This window comes from Eubalaena glacialis, chromosome X, assembly GCF_028564815.1.
Source record: "Eubalaena glacialis isolate mEubGla1 chromosome X, mEubGla1.1.hap2.+ XY, whole genome shotgun sequence".
NCBI lineage: Eukaryota > Metazoa > Chordata > Mammalia > Artiodactyla > Balaenidae > Eubalaena > Eubalaena glacialis.
In genome coordinates this window covers 136,217,597-136,239,159 of record NC_083736.1, presented here as the reverse complement: position 1 = coordinate 136,239,159, position 21,563 = coordinate 136,217,597, and the positions used below count along the sequence as shown (strand labels likewise).

Below are 21,563 nucleotides of genomic sequence, written 5' to 3'. Positions count from 1 at the left end.
GGGGGCCAACCCTGCGCACACCTGGATTTTGGAGTCCTGGCCTCCATCACTGGGAGTGAATCCATTTCTGTTGTTCTAAGCCTCATTTGTTGTGGCAGCCCCTGGAAACGAACAGCGGGCAGTAGAGAAGGCCACGGAAGGAAAGAGCCGACTGTGTCCAGGGCGGGGGGTGCGGGGAGGAGGAGAGCAGCCAACTTACCCGATCATGAACTTCATCTTGCCTTTCCTGGCCGCCTCGATGAGAATGGGGACCAACTGGGGGTCCCTTGGGCCAAAAATGCCATGAGGGCGGATGGCTGTGGTTATGAAATTCCGGTCAGGATCGTTGGCACCCAGGACCGCCTGCGGGAGAGCAGAGGGGCCTGTGGGCTGCAGACATGCTCCCCGGGGGACAGGTCCTCGCACGGGGCACGGACGCCGCCCACTGCCCTGGGCTGCAGACCCACGTCAGCGACACTTACAATTCGGGACTACTTCTGTATCCCTTTCCCCACTCCAACACCCAAATCTGAAAACACAGGAGAGAGCTGGGTCGAAACCAGTAGAATCCAACAGAAAGGCCTGGGTTTGGGTTTAAACACTAAAATGCGTGAATGCAGCAGTTTGTGGAAAATATCTGAGAGATCCAGTTAATGAGTTAGCCGGGGGCCTTCAGTAAGGCTGCTGCCACCAAACCAGCTCCTGACTTAAGCTCCATGTGCCAACTGTACGTTTCCACCAGTCCTGGGCTGTTGTGGTCAGAACTGAGTACCACCTCCTAGGAAGGGACTCTGATGAACCCAACTGGGCCAGGAAGAAGGGGCTGAGAAGGTGGAGGGTCGGGGAGAAACAGGTCAGCAACTCAGTAGCTAAACAGATGAACCAACATGTCGGGTGAATCCTCAGAGCCATGTTCTGTGTGGCTTAATGCACAAGCTAGAACTTAAGGGCTTCAAGTACAGAGAAACAAGTTTTGTCTCAAAGGGAACAAAACTTCCCAAAGGATCTGATAGGTTGTTGTTAAAAATGGGGATCACGATGGTACTACTGCCAGGGCTGTGTGCTGCTGAAACGAGATGGCCCACCTCACCTCGGATTTCTACTCTGCGGTGGCAAAATCTTTGTTCACGTTTTGGTCCAGTGAGCTTAAGCTACTTGTTGACTGCGTTCACAGTGACCGGAGTTACCCGAAGGTGGAGCTGCCTCTCCTCTCCCCACCAGGCCCTGGTCCCCACAGCGACGGAGGAAATGACTAAATAAGCCTTCAAATGCCCTCTAGCCGAGGCTCATCTCTGTTACTAAAGAGAAGAAAGCTCCAGGAGTCCTAGATAACACCACACTCCATCTATTATCTGTCAGCACGTTTGAAAGCCGACAGCAGCTTGACATCTGCCGCCAACTGGAGGCTCCAGGACAGTTACTGCCAGAGGCGTTTACAGGCTTAGCTTATTGCCAGCAAAGCGCCCAAGAGTCAGTGCAAGTGACATGACGATGGTCTGAAGCACAGCTGCCACTTGCAGCACCTGAGCCCAGTGGGCGGGAGACCCAGGAGCCCTGGAGGAGGGTGCACGGGGCCCAGTGGAAGCTTTAGCACTCCTTGGGTCAAGTCTGAGCAGGTGGGAGCTACGTGAGGCTCTCTGTGCTCCAAGGAGCAGGCGGGCAGACCCAGGACTGGAGCTGGCAAAAGGCTAGGCCTCCATCCGCTGCACTGGGAAGCCCTTGGGTCTCCCGGCAGATGAGCTCTTTTGGGACTTTCTGAGTTGGAGTAATAGCAAACAGATGGGAGGCGGCTGACACTCAGGCCGCGCAGGGGGACTCTGGCCAATTTGGCGTTAAGCTCTGGTTCCATACGTACCGGCTGCGAAAGAAAACCTCAGTAGGCGTGGCCCGCTGCCAACAGCTGGGAGAGGCAAACTCACAGCTGCCTGGCTAAGGTGAGCTGCCTGTGGCCGATGAGCATCCACGGCCTGCAGTATTGGGTGTCCTCAGGGTAATATTCTCCTGGACGTTAGTCCCGGAGCTGGCTACTGTCACAGCCTCTGTTACTTGGCCCAGACTGCTGCTACAACCAGGGGCTCCCTGGTGAAGCTGGCTTGCCAAGTGGAAAATTACTTTTCCTTAAAATAAAGCAAGAGCCTTCCATTGTTTAACTTTAAAAAAAAAGGAGGGAGGGTGGGAGGGAGGGAGATGCAAGAGGCAAGAGATATGGGAACGTACGTATAACTGATTCACTTTGTTATAAAGCAGAAACTAACACACCATTGGAAAGCAATTATACTCCAATAAAGATGTTAAAAAAAAAAAAAAAAAGGACAGGGGGTGCAAGAGTGCCACTAGGAAGGTGTGTTCAAATCAAAACACACTTGAGTGTTTAGTCTGACTTCTGCCTGCCACTTTGGGTCATCATAAATTGTCTGATTTCTGGAGCAGTTCAGTAAACTTGCATGGTATAGATGTCGAGTGCAGGCTCTAGAGCTGCGCGACCTCAGGAAGCTTCCGAATCTCTCTGCACCAACTGTCCTCCTCTGTAACCTGGTGACGATAACAGTACCTGCCTTACGGGGTCATTGCGAAGTTTAAATGAGGCAGCTCCTCGTAAAATACACAGAGTAGCGTTTGGCCACATTAAGCTATTATGGTATTATTTTTTCTGTTATTATCTTTGAAATTGAATTCCATCCACAAATTTTACTTCCCAATTTACATATTAGGCTTCAGAATACTAACTTCCTATGTTCATAAACATTCTTCTTAAGAATCTAAATTCTGTAGACGTTCATGGACCTCGTTTGTCACTCACTCAACCAGTTCTCAGGTACGTACTCTCTCCTGTAAGATCTTCGTCGCCGTGTAGTAGTCAATGGGTTTCATGGCATAAGGGAGGTCTTCGGTTCCATTTTTGATGTCGACACCCTCAAAGATGACACTGGCACTGCTGGTTAAAATGAGTTTCTGGCAGAGGAGAACAGAAGATTTAAAAACATGAGTCAGGAACGATCGCTGTTTAAACACCACGATGGTCATGTAGGAAAGAGAATCAAATGGCACGTGTTCACAACCCTCGCCCCATACAGATTCTTTACTATGATGCCTTCCCTCTTCAGGCCTTCTTAAAATAATGCAAAGATCACCATCTTTTGCAGGTATGGGGATTTGAGACACATTATGGTATCACACTCTAAAACAGTGAATTTCACATTTTCCCCCCTCTTATCACAACCAAGGGATAGAACAGACTTCCATTATTCATGGTATCTCACTCTGGGAGTGATTCTCCATGGGGGAAGGATAGCCCACAGACTTTGAGGGAGATGCCTGTCTGCAAAAGACCCTGGTGATTCCGATCCCAACCTTGGCTCGTCAGCACACACGAACGGGCACATGCACGTGCCCACTGGTGAAATGCTATTTGAAAGGCAGTTGCTTTCTTACGAGGGTTCCTAGCTTCCAGCTATCTGGTTAAGGGCAGCCCATCCTAAACTGAACACCATTAGCTCGAATCACATCTTTATCACTTTTATTCAACATGGTCCTGGAAGTCCTAGCCAGCATGGTAGGATAAGGGAAACAACAAAGTATAATGATTTGAAAAGAAGGAACAAAACTATTGCCACTTACAGGTGTTGCAAATGTCTACATACAAAGCACTACGAATATACAGAAAATATTAGTGTTCAGCAAAGTTGCTGAGTACAAAATCGATATACAAAAATTAACTGTGCTCCTACGCAGTAGCAGTTGAAAATGTAATGTGAAAGATATTTCAACCACCAAAAGCAAGGTACATGGAATAAATTTAACAAAAGATGTACAAAACCTTTATGAAGTAAAGTATAAAGCTCTATTGAAAGGCATTAAAGAGAGAGATAAATAGACATATTATGTATGTATTTACGGATACGGAGACTCAATATTTGAAAGATATCAATTCTCTCCCAAATTACCTTTAGGTTTGAGGCAATTACAGTAACATTTCCAACGGGCTTTATCAAGGAACTCGACAAGCTGGTTCTAAAATGTATATGGGCGAGCAAAGGGCTAAGAATACACAAACAAATTCTTTTTCTTTTTTTTAATTTTGTAAAATATTATATTTTCATTTTTTAAAACATCTTTATTGGAGTATAATTGCTTTACAATGGTGTGTTAGTTTCTGCTTTATAACAAAGTGAATCAGCTATACATATACATATATCCCCATACCTCTTCCCTCTTGCGTCTCCCTCCCACCCTCCCTATCCCACCCCTCTAGGTGGTCACAAAGCACCGAGCTGATCTCCCTGTGCTATGCGGCTGCTTCCCACTAGCTATCTATTTTACATTTGGTAGTATATATAAGTCCATGCCACTCTCTCACTTTGTCCCAGCTTACCCTTCCCCCTCCCCATGTCCTCAAGTCCATTCTCTACGTCTGCATCTTTATTCCTGTCCGGCCCCTAGGTTCTTCACTACCATTTTTTTTTTTTAGATTCCATATATATGTGTTAGCATACGGTATTTGTTTTTCTCTTTCTGAATTACTTCACTCTGTATGACAGACTCTAGGTCCATCCACCTCACTACAAATAACTCAATTTCATTTCTTTTTTATGGCTGAGTAATATTCCATTGTATATATGTGCCACATCTTCTTTATCCATTCGTCTGTCGACGGACACTTAGGTTGCTTCCATGTCCTGGCTATTGTAAATAGAGCTGCTATGAACATTGTGGTACATGACTCTTTTTTTTTTTTTTTTTTTTTTTTATTATGTTGAGGTAGGTTCCCTCTATGCCTACTTTCTGGAGCGTTTTTATCATAAATGGGTGTTGAATTTTGTCAAAAGGTTTTTCTGCATCTATTGAGATGATCCTATGGTTTTTATTCTTCAATTTGTTAATATGGTGTATCACATTGATTGATTTGCATATATTGAAGAATCCTTGCATCCCTGGGATAAATCCCACTTGATCGTGGTGTATGATCCTTTTAATGTGTTGTTGGATTCTGTTTGCTAGTATTTTGTGGAGGATTTTTGCATCTATATTCATCAGTGATATTGGTCTGTAATTTTCTTTTTTTGTAGTGTCTTTGTCTGGTTTTGGTATCAGGGTGATGGTGGCCTCACAGAATGAGTTTGGGAGTGTTCCTTCCTCTGCAATTTTTTGGAAGAGTTTGAGAAGGATAGGTGTTAGCTCTTCTCTAAATGTTTGATAGAATTCACCTGTGAAACCATGTGGTCCTGGACTTTTGTTTGTTGGAAGATTTTTAATCACAGTTTCAATTTCATTACTTGTGATTGGTCTGTTCATATTTTCTGCTTCTTCCTGGTTCAGTCTTGGAAGGTTATACCTTTCTAAGAATTTGTCCATTTCTTCCAGGTTGTCCATTTTATTGGCATAAAGTTGCTTGTAGTCTCTTAGGATGCTTTGTATTTTTGCGGTGTCTGTTGTAACTTCTCCTTTTTCATTTCTGATTTTATTGATTTGAGTCCTCTCCCTCTTTTTCTTGATGAGTCTGGCTAATGGCTTATCAATTTTGTTTATCTTCTCAAAGAACCAGCTTTTAGTTTTATTGATCTTTGCTATTGTTTTCTTTGTTTCTATTTCATTTATTTCTGCTCTGATCTTTATGATTTCTTTCCTTCTGCTAACTTTGGGTTTTGTTTGTTCTTCTTTCTCTAGTTTCTTTAGGTGTAAGGTTAGATTGTTTACTTGAGATTTTTCTTGTTTCTTTAGGTAGGCTTGTATAGCTATAAACTTCCCTCTTAGAACTGCTTTTGCAGCATCCCATAGGTTTTGGGTTGTCGTGTTTTCATTGTCATTTGTCTCTAGGTATTTTTTGATTTCCTCTTTGATTTCTTCAGTAATCTCTTGGTTATTTAGTAACGTATTGTTTAGCCTCCATGTGTTTGTGTTTTTTATGCTTTTTCCCCTGTAATTCATTTCTAATCTCATAGCGTTGTGGTCAGAAAAGATGCTTGATATGATTTCAATTTTCTTAAATTTACTGAGGCTTGATTTGTGACCCAAGATGTGATCTATCCTGGAGAATGTTCCGTGTGCACTTGAGAAGAACGTGTAATCTGCTGTTTTTGGATGGAATGTCCTATAAATATCAATTAAATCTATCTGGTCTATTGTGTCATTTAAAGCTTCTGTTTCCTTATTTATTTTCATTTTGGATGATCTGTCCATTGGTGTAAGTGAGGTGTTAAAGTCCCCCACTATTATTGTGTTACTATCAATTTCCTCTTTTATAGCTGTTAGCAATTGCCTTATGTAATGAGGTGCTCCTATGTTGGGTGCATATATATTTATAATTGTTATATCTTCTTCTTGGATTGATCCCTTGATCATTATGTAGTGTCCTTCCTTGTCTCTTGTAACATTCTTTATTTTAAAGTCTATTTTATCTGATATGAGTATAGCTACTCCAGCTTTCTTTTGATTTCCATTTGCATGGAATATCTTTTTCCATCCCCTCACTTTCAGTCTGTATGTGTCCCTAGGTCTAAAGTGGGTCTCTTGTAGACAGCATATATATGGGTCTTGTTTTTGTATCCATTCAGCAAGCCTGTGTCTTTTGGCTGGAGCATTTAATCCATTCACGTTTAAGGTAATTATCGATATGTATGTTCCTATGACCATTTTCTTAATTGTTTTGGGTTTGTTTTTGTAGGTCCTTTTCTTCTCTTGTGTTTCCCACTTAGAGAAGTTCCTTTAGCATTTGTTGTAGAGCTGGTTTGGTGGTGCTGAATTCTCTTAGCTTTTGCTTGTCTGTAAAGCTTTTGATTTCTCCATCAAATCTAAATGAGATCCTTGCCGGGTAGAGTAATCTTGGTTGTAGGTTCTTCCCTTTCATCACTTGAAGTATATCATGCCACTCCCTTCTGGCTTGTAGAGTTTCTGCTGACAAATCAGCTGTTAACCTTATGGGAGTTCCCTTGTATGTTATTTGTCGTTTTTCCCTTGCTGCTTTCAATAATTTTTCTTTGTCTTTAATTTTTGCCACTTTGATTACTATGTGTCTTGGCGTGCTTCTCCTTGGGTTTATCCTGTATGGGACTCTCTGCGCTTCCTGGACTTGGGTGGCTATTTCCTTTCCCATGTTAGGGAAGTTTTCGACTATAATCTCATCAAATATTTTCTCTGGTCCTTTCTCTCTCTCTTCTCCTTCTGGGACCCCTATAATGCGAATGTTGTTGCGTTTAATGTTGTCCCAGAGGTCTCTTAGGCTGTCTTCATTTCTTTTCATTCTTTTTTCTTTAGTCTGTTCCGCAGCAGTGAATTCCACCATTCTGTCTTCCAGGTCACTTATCCGTTCTTCTGCCTCAGTTATTCTACTATTGATTCCTTCTAGTGTAGTTTTCATTTCAGTTATTGTATTGGTCATCTCTGTTTGTTTGTTCTTTAATTCTTCTAGGTCTTTGTTAATCATTTCTTGCATCTTCTCAATCTTTGCCTCCATTCTTATTCCAAGGTCCTGGATCATCTTCACTATCATTATTCTGAATTCTTTTTCTGGAAGGTTGCCTATCTCCACTTCATTTAGTTGTTTTTCTGGGGTTTTTTCTTGTTCCTTCATCTGGTATATAGCCCTCTGCCTTTTCATCTTGTCTATCTTTCTGTAAATGTGGTTTCTGTTCCACAGGCTGCAGGACTGTAGCTTTTCTTGCTTCTGCTCGACTCTTTTTGAATTATAGTTTTCTCAGGGTATATGCCCAGTAGTGGGACTGCTGGGTCATATGGGAGTTCTATTTTTAGTTTTTTAAGGAACCTCCATACTGTTCTCCATAGTGGCTGTATCAATTTACATTCCCACCAACAGTGCAAGAGGGTTCCCTTTTCTCCACATCCTCTCCAGCATTTATTGTTTGTAGATTTTTTGACGATGGCCCTTCTGACCGGTGTGAGGTGATACCTCACTGTAGTTTTGATTTGCATTTCTCTAATGATTAGTGATGCGGAGTATCCTTTCATGCGTTTGTTGGCAATCTGTATAACTTCTTTGGAGAAATGTCTATTTAGGTCTTCTGCCCATTTTTGGATTGGGTTGTTTGTTTTTTTGACATTGAGCTGCTTGCAAATTTTGGAGAGTAATCCTTTGTCAGTTGCTTCATTTGCAAATATTTTCTCCCATTCTGAGGGTAGACAAGCAAATTCTGAAGAACATGGTTGGGGGGCTGACTTGTCCTACACTAGATACTGAGGTTCATCCTAAGGCAGGGCACAGGGGCCAAGAGAGTTTGAGAGCCAGGAACAGGCCCGCACAGATGTGCTGCATAGGGCGCTGAACAGCGGGGAAAGGATGGATCATATAATACATGCTGCTGAGCACCGAAACATCCTCTGTCTACGTCAGAACATAAATTCCTGGGGGATTAAGGATTTAAATGTGGGAAGTAACACTTTAAATCTTTGAAAAGAAAAGCACAGTAACCAATCTTTTGATTGCTCTATTGAGAAACATTTCCTAAATACTACATTAAAAAAAACACTTCCTGCACTGTTACCCACTGAGCAATCCTGCCACTTCAGTGAATATACCAGAGCTATGTATATCAAGATGGAGAAATCTCAAAAACATAATGTTGGGGGAAAAAAGCAAGTTGCAGGAAGATATATTCAACATGATGTTATTTTTACAAAGTTTTAGATTTTCTTTCTTTTCTTTTCTTTTGGCCATGCTGCACAGAATGCGGGATCTTAGTTCCCGACCAGGGATCGAACCTGTGCCCCCTGCAGTGGAAACCCAGAGTCTTAACCACTGGACTGCCAGGGAAGTCCCCTACAAACTTTTTTTTTTTTAACATCTTTATTGGAGTATAATTGCTTTACAATGTTGTGTTAGTTTCTGCTGTATAACAAAGTGAATCAGCTATATGTATACATATATCCCCATATCCCCTCCCTCTTACATCTCCCTCCCACCCTCCCTATCCCACCCCTCTAGGTGGTCACAAAGCACCGAGCTGATCTCCCTGTGCTATGCGACTGCTTCCCATTAGCTATCTATTTTACATTTGGTAAAGTATATATGTCCATGCCACTCTCCCACTTCGTCCCAGCTTACCCTTCCCCCTCCCCGTGTCCTCAAGTCCATTCTCTAGTAGGTCCATGTGCAGCCAATAGGAGCTATTAGTTTGCATGTTATAAAAGTTTGTAGGGGCAAGATGGGAATAAAGACGCAGACCTACAAACTTTTATAACATGCAAACTAATAGCTTCTATTGGCTGCACATGGAGCAAATAGAAATGATAAACCCAAACTCAGAACAGTGTTTCCCTGTGGGTGGGGAAGGACAGCAATGACACCTAGGATGGGTACACGTGGGACTTCAGCTTCACTAGTAATACTGTTACTTAAATGCTGTGATGACTGGGAGCTATATTATTCTTAGATCTTTTCTGGATGTCTGGGATAGTCCATTTAAAAAACAGCAGCATCTCCAAAGATATACAGATTGCCAACAAACACATGAAAGGATGCTCAACATCACTAATCATTAGAGAAATGCAAATCAAAACTACAATGAGGTATCAGCTCACACCGGTCAGAATGGCCATCATCAAAAAATCTACAAACAATAAATGCTGGAGAGGGTGTGGAGAAAAGGGAACCCTCCTGCACTGCTGGTGGGAATGTACATTGGTACAGCCACTATGGAGAACAGTATGGAGGTTCCTCAAAAAAACTAAGGAATAGAACTACCATATGACCCAGCAATCCCACTACTGGGCATATACCCTGAGAAAACCATAATTCAAAAAGAGTCATGTACCACAATGTTCACTGCAGCACTATTTACAATAGCCAGGACATGGAAGCAACCTAAGTGTCCGTCGACAGATGAATGGATAAAGAAGATGTGGCACATATATACAATGGAATATTACTCAGCCATAAAAAGAAACGAAATTGAGTTATTTGTAGTGAGGTGGATGGACCTAGAGTCTGTCATACAGAGTGAAGTGAGTCAGAAAGAGAAAAACAAATATCATATGCTAACACATATATATGGAATCTAAAAAAAAAAAAAAAGGTTCTGAAGAACCTAGGGGCAGGACAGGAATAAAGACGCAGATGTAGAGAATGGACTTGAGGACACGGGGAGGGGGAAGGGGAAGCTGGGACGAAGTGAGAGAGTGGCATGGACACAGATACGCTCCCAAATGTAAAGTAGATAGCTAGTGGGAAGCAGCCGCATAGCACAGGGAGATCAGCTCGGTGCTTTGTGACCACCTAGAGGGGTGGGATAGGGAGGGTGGGAGGGAGGGAGACGCAAGAGGGAAGAGATATGGGGCTATATGTTTATGTATAGCTGATTCACTTTGTTATAAAGCAGAAACTAACACAGCATTGTAAAGCAATTATACTCCAATAAAGATGTTAAAATAACAAAACAAAACAAACAAAACAAAACAAAAAAACAAAAACAGCAGCAGTGTAATTCACAGAGCTCCAGTTATACAAGCATGGTAGAGAGTAGTAAGGAGTCTGGGATTTGGCATCAGAGGGTCTGATGTCTCAGTCTGGTTCCTCACATATTAAGCAACATTAGTAGCCCCTGGTTACCTATGGAGGAGCAAATCAGGTGACAACTGCAGGACAAAGGGTCTTGTCATTTGCAAAGTGTAAGGGGTCACGATGACTATAACTGATCCTTTCCAGGGCACCAAGCCCCAAAGAGCTCCTTTCCCGCCTGTTCTTGTTGTGCCAACTGGCTCACTTCAGTCTTTTTTCTTGTTCACACAGCGTCTGTGGCATGTGTCACTGTGAGAGTTGGGGGTTTGGCTGATAGGAAGCTGTTTTGTCCAGTGGCTGGTGATCCAGAGAACCAGGGTTTATAACAATGCAGCAAGCTACAATGTGGTGGACACTGTACCCTCTCGGGTCTGAGTTATAGCAGGTTTCTATTGGCTAAAATGAAATAGTTTGTTTTCCTTTGAAAATATAAGCAAAGTCTGGAAAATAGTATGATAGTTCCTTAAAAGGTTAAACACAGAATTACTGTATGATCCAGGAATTCCACTTCTGGATATTTACCCCAAAGAAATGAAAGCAGAAAGTGGAGCAGATACTTGCACATGTTCACAGCAGCATGATTCACAATAGTCAAAACTTGGAAGCAGCCCTGGTGTCCACCAAGGGGTGAATGAAGAAACAAAATGTGCTCCACCTCTACAGCGGAATATTATTCAGCCTTGAAAAAGAAGGAAATTCTGACACCTGCTACAGCATAGATGAACCTTGAAGATGTTACGCTAAGTAAAGTAAGTCAGACAGAAGAGGCCACATGTTGTTTGATGCCACTTCTATGAGGTCCTTAGAGTCAAATTCACAGTGACAGGAAGCAGAATGGTGGGCGCCAGGGGCTGGGGGAGGAGGGAGTTGGTGTTTAATTGGTACAGATTTCAGCTTAGGATGATGAAAAAGTTCTGGAGACGGAGGACGGTGGTGGTTGTACAGCAGTGTGAATGTGCTTAATGCCAGTGAACTGTACACTTAAAAATGGTTAAAATGGTAAATTTTACGTTTTATATATATTTACATTATATATATATATATATATTTAAGCCACAATAAAAAAAAAATACAAGCAATTTCTAAATTTTGTAGCTCTTTAACCAAGACTAATAAACCTTAGGGTCCTCAGATGGTCTGTTCAGATGCTCAGCAGGTCCCAGGGCTGAATTTCTAGGCTCTTCACAACACTTTAGGAAGCAAGCCTGGCTAGGCCCAGGAAGAGAACAAGAGCCCTGGTCCCCACACACTTGGAAAGGGCCATCACACGTTCCTGACAGCACTCATTCCAGCTTTCCCCTTACCTGAACCCCAGCCTCTTTGCAAGTTTCAATGACATTCTTGGTGCCAACGTAATTCACTCTGTAAAAGAGTTCCTTGTTGTTACTGGATGGTGGGGGCGATGCGCAGTGGAAAACTGTGCTTACACCTTTCAGAGCTGGGTACAGATCCTGGAGAAGCAAACAAAGACCAAAAAATCACTCCTGCTTTACACAAGTAAACATCCTCCTCACATTACCACTCTCCAATCTGGGGCATGTAGGTGTCTTGCCCTTTAATAATTCTACAATCAACACAGAAATACATTCTCATTGTAAAAGAGTCAAACAACACATAAGTACATGGCACAGAAACCATATTGTCCCTTTAACCGCCCCCCTCCCCATTACCTGGGCCCAAATAAAAACTGGTTTGGGGCATGAGAAGCCTGTGGGATCCAGAGAAAGGCAGCATCTTTGCCTTTGTGCCTCATGGGTGGTGGGTGGGTGGGGCACAATTCAGGGCACCTGGAGTTAAAGCTCCTGGGGAAGATGAGCCCATAGATACACATTATGAATCATATGAAAAGACAGTGTAAATCCCCAATACACAGCAGCATTCCTTTCTGTGAAACTAGACATAAAACAGTAACCTGAGACAAAAACACGTATGTTCAATTTATTGCTACAGGGAAGCAGAGCTCCTGAGATCAATGGCTGATTGCAGATCTGGGGCAGGAAACAGACAAGATGAGCCAGGAACACCTTGTCGCACCAGAAAATAATTCCTGTTAAAAGGACTCGAGAGCCAACCTGAAGACGTTCCCACTAGCCAAAAAAGAAGGGACAATTTGATCCCCAGTAAGAGTAAGAATTCCTTTTGCAAAGTGGCAAATAAAGGGAAAGAGTCAAGCATTTAATCTACACAAGGTACAAAGATTTGAGCTAAGAAATAAAGAGAGAATAATAGCATGTCACCATTTTGTGAAACCTTAACTAAGTAATAAGATCTAGGAATGATCAATAGATACTAACATCACCAAAAGAAAGACAACCATGAATTATGTGCCTAGATCCACTGATTATTAGCATTTTGCCACAATTCTCTCTATGTAGACATGATGTTTTTCCTTGAAACCATTTGAGAGTAAGCTGTAGACATCATGCCACTTAGCCTCTCAAGTCTTCACCATCCTCCTAAATAACCACAAAACATTGATTGTATGCAAGAAATGTAACAGACAGGATACTCCTATCCAATAATTAGTCTCTATCCAAACTTCCCCAACTGTCCCAATAATGTCCCCTCAATTTGGATTAGTCTTTTAGATTTAATACTTTTGGCAAGAATGTCACACCAGTGACATTATGACCTTCTCAGGGCATCACCCAGGAAGAGCAAGACGGCTGTCTGTCCCACTGTTGGTGATGTTGATCCAATCATTTGGTTAACGTGATGGCTGCCAGATTCTGGCCATCAAAAAGGTACCTTTCCCTCTGTGTAATCCACTACTATTATATTTTGTGAGGCTCAAGGTGTCCCAAATTTGGCCAGTGGAGGCTCTTCAAATTGGTTCCTGTGTCTTTTTGACATATTCTCATTAGTTTTTGAGTACTTCCTTAATTTTGTCCTAAGAAAATATTCCAGGCTCACCTTGTACTACCTACCCCTGCCCCAGAGTCCTGCATAGGCTATTTTCCCAAGAAGCCCTGGTTCCTATTATGGGCAATGGTGTATAGAAAGCAAAATCTGAGCACTAGGTGTGCTTATGGCTATTGGGGTATCAATCCATGATGCCCCAAAGGAAAAAAACCAAACCAGAATCAGATGCAGTCTTTACTCCACTAGAAATATAATACAAAGCATAGATATGACTTCAAATTTTGTAGTAGCCACATTAAAAAAGGAAAAAGTGGGAATTCCCTGGCGGTCCAGTGGTTGGGACTCTGCGCTTCCGCTGCGGGGCAAGGGGGGGCGCCTGGGTTCAATCTCTGTTCGGGGAACTAGGATCCCGAGAGCTGTGTGGCACAGCCAAAAAAATTAAATAAATAGAAGTAAAAAAATAAAATAACAAAAAAGTAAAAAGAAACAGATGAAAATAATTTTAATGTATTTAATATAATCTACACGGACATGTTCAACAACACCACGGGGTTGAAATCTGCAAGATCCAGACCATGGTTTATGATAAACATCCACTATTCAATGAACAATCTAAAGCTTTAAAATGTGAAAGGGAACTTATAAATTAAGAGAGACTTAAACACTTCATTCCTGTCCTGCCCCTTCAGTTGACTGCAATATTCCTCAACCTTTTTGGTTCCTTATTTGGAAAGACAACTATACAAAAACATTGTGAGACATTCAGAGAGATATCTGAACACTGGTTAGAAATTTAGGAATTGTCAATACGTTTTAGGTGTGGTCATGGAGTTGTGTTTTTTAAAAGGATTCTTATCTTTTAGCAACAAATACTGAAATATTTACAAAAAAAAATGACAAGATGTCTAGGTTTGGCTTTAAAATAATCTGAGGGTGGGGAGGGGATACAGATGAAACAGGCCTGGCTGTGAGTGGATATGGAATAGAGGGAATCTATAAAACATTATAAAGACAGAAGGAGAAAGAACACATGGAGGAGAGACTAAGAGACATGTAGAATATAACGAAAGACTTTACTGTATGTCCAGTAAGGCTTCCAGAAAGAATGGGGGTAGAGTCAATATTTGAAGAATTTTCTCAAAATGAGGCCCACTAGGTGCTGAGTAGGATTCTAAAAGAAAACTAAAATTCAGACCTAGAGATATTCTCTACAGACCATAAAGGACAAAAAAGAAAATCCTAAAAGTCATGAGGAAAACTCAGCTGACCTACAAAGCAACGATGCTCACATTGAGCGATGGGGGGAAAACTGTGAAACTAGAATTCCGCCTGCAGCCAACTAGCATTTATGAGCGAGGGGAAAATAGAGACATTTTCGGGCATAAAAGGACTCAGCGAGTTTACTGTGTACAGATATTCGCTGGGGAGAACGCTACAGGAAATGCTTCAGCAGGAAGAGGAAGGAACCTGGGAGAGAGAAATGGGATAGGAGACGTGCTGATGAGTGGAGACTTCAGTCCATCCCTCCCTAGTCCTTCACCGTCTTCAGGGTGAAGAAAATCTGGAAACGAAATACTGGCAACGATAGCATGGGAGTTGGGGGGGAGTGGTTTGGAGGGGAGCTGAAGTTTGCTAAGGAGCCTGTCTCCTTTGAGGGGACATGTCAGTGATCAAATGAGACCATATCCCTGCCATCAAGGAGGGTACATTCTCTGGGTGGGGGGCACAGATACCTAAGTTTACACAGAGTATGTCAGCTAGTGCCAAGTGTTACACAGAAACACAAAGCAGAGTAAGGGAGATCCAGAGGGGCTGGACGCTTAGCATAAGGTGCTCAAAGACTTACAGGAATTTCCCGAACAAGTTCTGCGGTTCACGAAGAGCATTCCTGACAGAAGGAGCAGCGAGTGCAAAGGTCCTGAGGCAAGAACTCAGTTGGTGAGTTTGAGAAGCAGTAAGGAGGCCAGTGTACCTGGACCGGAGCAACGAGGGGGAGTGTGGGAGCGGGTGAGGTCGGATCACGCAGGGCCTTGTGGGTGATTATTCAGGTCTGTATGTTTGCTGTAAATAGGACTGGACACCCCTGGAGGCTTCTGAACAGAGGAGCCCTGAAGTCTGATTTATGCGTTAAAAGGGTGGTGGCTTGGGCCAGGGTGGTAATGGAAGGGGTGAGAAGTTGATGGATTGGAGATCTACTTTGAGAGTGGAGTCAACAAGATTTGGTGATGGATGGGATCGAGGGTACGGAAGAGAAAGGAATCAAGGATAAATCTAAAGTTTCTGGCCAAAGCAATCCGAAAGACAGAGTGGGCATTTATCAAGATGGTGAGGACTTTAGTAGGAGCAGGTTAGCTGTGGTGGGGGAGGGGGCCAGCTTGTAGCAGGGAGCCAGGAGCTGAATTTTAGATACAGCACAAAGAGAGATACCCAGCAGGCAGCTGGATAGATACGAGGCTGGAGATCTCAAGCTTGGAGCTTATTAGCTTCTAGACTGTATTTAATCTGTGAGCCGGAGTGGATTCACCAGGACAGTAAGTGTGCTTGGAGAAAAGAGATCCAAGGAATAAGCCCTGGATCCTGCCAAGTTTAGAAATTACAGAGATAAGGAGACTGAGGAGGGGCAATTGGTGAGGCAGGAGGAGAAATGAGCGGGTGGTGAGTGAAGAAACTATCAGATGCTGAGGAAGGGTCCAGGCAGATGAGAAGCACGGTGTGGCCACCAGATCTGGTCACTTCCAGGTCCCTGGTGGCTGCGTCAGTGGCTGTTAGGTGAAGACCTAGCTGGAGTGCTGCTATGAGACCATGGAGGGAAGCAGTCAGAGGTGCTGAGAACAAATGGCCACAAGGGGAAAGTGGGGCAGTAGCTAAAGCCGCATCAGGGTGTTCTGTTTTCTTAAGATGGTGATGCTGTGCTGATGGCTGGGATCTGGTAGAAGGACAACTTGCTGATCAAGGAGAGAGGGTGGAGAATCCCTAGAGGAATCACCAAGTAGGGAAGAAGACACGGGCTCTAGCTGGTGCCTGGACCATTTCCAGGGCTAAGCACGTGCAGAGTGTAGGTCTGTGGATTTGGTGCCGGAAGGTACATGGGCCGCTTGAAGACCACAACCGTGAAGAAAGAGGCAACAAGCCTGTATTTTCTTCTCCAGCCCCGTTTGGCTGCACAGAGACCCCCCAGGGAGGTAGAACTGGATTTAACCAGGGCTGGGGTTTAACCCAGGAAGTACAGCATGATGGGGCGATTTATGTGTCCATTTTTCCAGCAGACACTAGTGCAGGGGCTGCTCTGAAGATATTCTGCGGTTGTGGTTAACATCTACAATCAGTTGACTTGAAATCAAAGGAGACTATCCTTGATAATCTGGGTGGGCTTCATTCAATCAGTTGAAAGGCCTAAGAGTAAAACCTGCAGTTTCGGTAAGAAGAAAATCTGCCTCAGGACTGCCTGAGCTTCCAGCCTGCCGGCCTGTCCTGCAAATTTCAGACTTGCCAGCCCCCACAATCCATGTCTCCCTGGTTATTTCTCTGGAGAACTCTGACTGATACATACAATGAGAAGAAAAGGGCAAGAGGGCTGAGAATCATGCAAGAGAAAGTCAGCCATAGACTTGACAGCAGGGAGGCTCTGAATGGGGTGAGGGATAGTGGGAAAGGGCCAGATGCCTGGGTGGGTCACAGACCTGGTAGAGTGGAGGTCTTAGAGGCTGTGAACTGGAAAGGCAGGAGCTGGGGCTCACAGTGCAATGCCTGTAAGTGAGATCACGGAGAGGACACACTTACTGGGGATGACCGAGGTCCGGGTCTAGGGAATGACAACAGGAGTGGAGGCCAAGGCGAGGGTACTGGCAGGATCATATGTGTGAATGCTGAACCTGCCAACAATTATGATGAGGTTGACCTTGGCCAGGAGCTAAAATCACTGAGAAATGAGATGGAGTCACCTGGGTGGCTGTGGGTCATGGCCACAAGGAAGGCTACTGGGGTGTGTACAGCCTGCTGGTATTACCTTCAAAGCTGGAGGGAGCTCAGGTCAGGGTGAGAGAAGCAGTGATGACGAACAAGGAAGACTTCTACCCCATCTCCAGGCCCACAGGTGGGGAGGGTGGGGTAAAGAAGACAGCCTGGAATTTGACAGGGCTGCAGGGGAAGCCATGGCCTTAAAATCCAAAACAAACAAATAAACAAAACTATAGCCAATGATGCCAAAGCCAAGAAGAAGAGCCCAGTGACAGGCTGAAGGAAGCCACTGTGATACATACAACAGGCAAAGGACTGTCTCAAATAGAAAGGAATTACACATCCCTAGGGAAAACAAGGTAAAGCCAAAGACAAATGAGCGAAGGTCACCGACACGCATTTCACAGGGAAGGATCAGCAAAAGGCATGGAGCCCGGCCATCCATGCAGGGAGGACATGTGACACTAAGCATCGCTGAGGTAGCACTTCACACTCTCCAGAATGGCAATACCAAAAAGTCTAAGAATACCAAGTGCTGGCCAGGACATGAGCAATGGGGATCCTGCCACATGGCTGCTGTGAACTTAAATGACAAAGCAGCCTTGTTGAGCAATTTGGCAACATCTTAAAATTCAAAACATTAACACCCTTATAACTCGGCTAAATCTTGAAAACATTAAGGCAAAGAAGTCAGTCACAAAACGACAAATATTATGATTCCACTTATGTGAAGTGTCCAGAATAGAGATGGGAGATGTATGGTTGCCAAGGGCTGGCGGGGGGTGGGGAGGACAGGAAACGGGGAATGACTGCTAGCAGGCCCGGGGTTTCCTTTTTGGGTGATGACAATGTCCTGGAATTACGTAGTGGTGAGGGATGCATCACTTTGCGAACAAACTAACAACCACCGAATTGTGCACTTTAGACATGTGAAATTTATGGAATGTGAATTATATCTCAATTAAAAAAAAAACTCCAGCAATTGTACTTTTGGATACACACTCTGGGGCCGCAGTCGGCACACTATGGCCCGCGGACAACTTTTTGTAAATAAAGTTTTATTGCTACTCAGCTACACCCACTCATTTATGTATTGGCCACACTTGCCTTCGAACTACCAGGGCAGAGTGGAGTAGGAGTGACAGAGATGACAGTTACTCATTCTCACTAGTAACAGTGTGGGTGTGTGTTAAATTCTTTCCTATAACTTTACAATTTTTCAAAAAAACTTTTCTTTTGGAAACAACAACTTGGCTGGCCTCTGAGCAGGGTCAGTCTGGTAGTCTCCCTTCAGGGGCCTGGGGCAATTGGCAAGGCTGGGTGGTCTGTTACCTGTTGGCTGCAGAGGTCGCCCAGGAAGAACTGCACGCGGGGATCGTCAAACCCTTGCCGAATGTCAAATACGTTGACAGCGTAGCCTCTTGCCAGCAGCTGCTCCACCATGTGCTGCCCCAGGAACCCAGAGCCTCCGATCACTGTGCATTTCGTGGCCTGCAGAAAGGGAGGGATGGCAGCGGGTACGGGTGTGCTGAGAACTGGAAGCTACTGAGAGCCTGGACTCACAGACCCTGAGCCACTGCGATGGCAGGTCCATCGCTTAGTTTGAAACTCTTCTTGAACCAAGTTGGAAGCTTCATATAATTCTGCTGTCCTATCACCAATGCCAACCTTCTCTCCTGGGATCAGGAGAGACAGGATAGCAAATGATACTGAGGCAGACTTTGGTTAGACTGGACGACCTGAGGGGAGTTCCCTGGCGGTCCAGTGGTTATGAGTCGGTGCTTTCACTGCCGTGGCCCGGGTTCAATCCCTGGTCGGGGAACTAAGATCTCACAAGCCGTGCAGTGTGGCCAAAAAAAAAAAAAAAAAAAAAAATGACACCTTCTTGCTCCCAATAGCTGATCCATGGGCACTTCTAAGGCAAAAAGCAACAAACCAACCAACCAACCACACACATGAACGGAAAAACAAAACAAATCAAAACATGCCACCCACTCAATTGACAGTGTGCACTTAAAATATCAGAAAGAAGAAAATATCAGAAAGAAGCAAGCAGAGTTTCCTTACTTGCAGGGGAAAGTCAGCCCCCTTTGCTCCCCAACCACTATAGGGCTGGCTGTGCGGCTTTGGGCTCGTCACCTAACCCCTTCTTGCCTTAGCACATCCATGTAAGACTGTGCTGTCGTCTGATGGGATCTCCTGGTGGGGCTGCAGGGAGGATGGGTAAGCTGTTCATCAGCCAGGCCCAGGGCTTTGCTTCCCCTTCCCTGAGCTCTGAGGAAGCTGACAAATTAGGGGAGAGCTATGGTGTTTACATTTCAGTTTCCGCAACACGTGCACTCTTTTGGCTAAATTCCATCTCTGGTAATTGGGGCTAAAGGAAGGACAGTGCACCACCTGCAGGCACTTAAATATTCTGACTCCAGGGAGTCGATGCAAAACTGTAGCTGGTGTACGCTGATGAAGCTGGCTATAAGGGTCCCCGATGAAGGACCTGTTACATCCCTCCTCCCTGGGGTCTTTGGAAAACCATATCTGGGCTTCCTTAAGATGACAAACCCCCATTCTTCCCTGAGCTCATGTACAGTAAATCAAAGTTGGGGATGGTAAGTAGAGATCTTAAAGAAATTCTGCTCCTGATTAGAAAACCAACCAATCAACCTGCTATGTATGCCTTAAATGCCTATATAATTGAGACATGCAGGAGACTGCAGGGGTGCCAGAGCCTCTTCTATGGATCTGCCCCTCTCAACCTGTCATCCCATCTGGAATGGTATTGTTACTGGAGTCCACCAGGCCATCTGTAGATGGCTCTGTAGCTTTAGCATCATTTGTTCAGCCATTTGTAATCTCCTGACAGAGTCAGCCTCACTATGCCACCCACCCCCCCACCAAATTATCTTTTAAGCCCATTCTTGTCTATGCTTCAATTACTGCCATATACATGTAATCATAGCACGCTACATTATTTGCACCTTTACTAAAATTTCTAACACACCCCCAGGGCATAGGCAAATGAAATTACACAAATCCCACTTGATCCCCCTTTCGGCAATCCCTTCTCCTCCCGCTCCCCCCAAGTCAGCTGCAGAGGCAAATGCAGTTTTTTAGAATAACTCTGAGCCTCCTTGCTTCCCAAGCTACTTTTTCTTGGTTTAGTAAAAGTTTGCCTGAGCCCAAAGAGAGTCTGAACTAGACATGTCTAAGGGCATCCCAAAGGATTTCAGAGTCTCTTGTTTATATTATCTGCAATCTCTAGTTACGGTTGTTTCAAAAGGTTGATAGTCTAATTTTAAAAAAATCAAATAACCTTGCTATTATGTCCAGTGCAATTTCGTTTCATGATTTTAAGTGTGAGCAATCCGTACTCCTCTCTTTGACAGTGACGTGGATTTTTTTATTATATTGAAATGTTGCGCCAATACTGCCTGGGAAGCGTGGGTCAGCAGCTGTGCCACAGAGAGTTTTGTAATGATGAGAACAGAGCTGGCATTTACCCCAGAGAAGTCAGATGTGGGATGGAACCATGGTATTCGGTTACAGGAGATCATGTGAAATAACCACTTAACTTTTCATGGCCATGAAAGATGGTATGGGGCAAGTGGGCCCAGCAGACAAGAAGGAATATGCACTAACAAGTAAGAATGAAACTCCAGACTGGAAACAGGTAGCGAGACTCAAGAATGGGTTAATGCCGGGAGTTATAAAATCGACATCTTGGAGACAGTTTTAAGAATAGGAAAGAAAGCCATCTAGACATACTATTTCATTGCAATATGATCTTGAGATAAGAGAATGCTCCAGGTCATTGGGTTTATTCCAGCCTTCTCTGTTTTCCCTTGTCTTTAGCCGTGGGCCGTTATCTCAGAGAAGTCTTACACAGAATGTATATATAAGTTAGGGTGAAAGTGTTCTTTTTATTTTAGTACTTTGTGTAACTTTTACTTCCTATAAAGTCAATCAATGAGAACGAACAACCATCCGAATCCAGATTGTTTTTGGTTGCTGAGTATCAGTAAAATCCTGATTCACACAAATAATGAACTACAGATGGCAAGGAGCTCTGGTGGTTTGTCTGAGCACTAGAATCTCAGATTAACCCTCAACTACAGAGGCATAGAGAAGGCCTTACTCTGAGCTGTACACTAAAACCAGGGTGATCTGGTGACCTCTGGCAACCTCCTGGGAATCCTTAATTTACTAACATTTGATATAAACACATTTTTTACCTTGGTGTGATTTCATTTCTGAAGTGTTC

The 21,563-nt window shown here is 43.9% G+C and overlaps 1 protein-coding gene across 1 annotated transcript in view; it reads right to left on the bottom strand.

Moving 5' to 3' along the window:
• Nucleotides 1-21,563, bottom strand: part of NSDHL (NAD(P) dependent steroid dehydrogenase-like) — a 32,229-nt gene that overhangs the window by 3,356 nt on the left and 7,310 nt on the right. Inside the window, exons 3-6 of the mRNA XM_061178353.1 lie at nt 18,638-18,796; nt 11,791-11,937; nt 2,803-2,931; nt 200-342 (exon numbers count right to left, since the gene is read on the bottom strand). Coding sequence (XP_061034336.1) covers nt 200-342; nt 2,803-2,931; nt 11,791-11,937; nt 18,638-18,796 — 578 coding nt within the window. The remainder of the gene's footprint in view (nt 1-199; nt 343-2,802; nt 2,932-11,790; nt 11,938-18,637; nt 18,797-21,563) is intronic.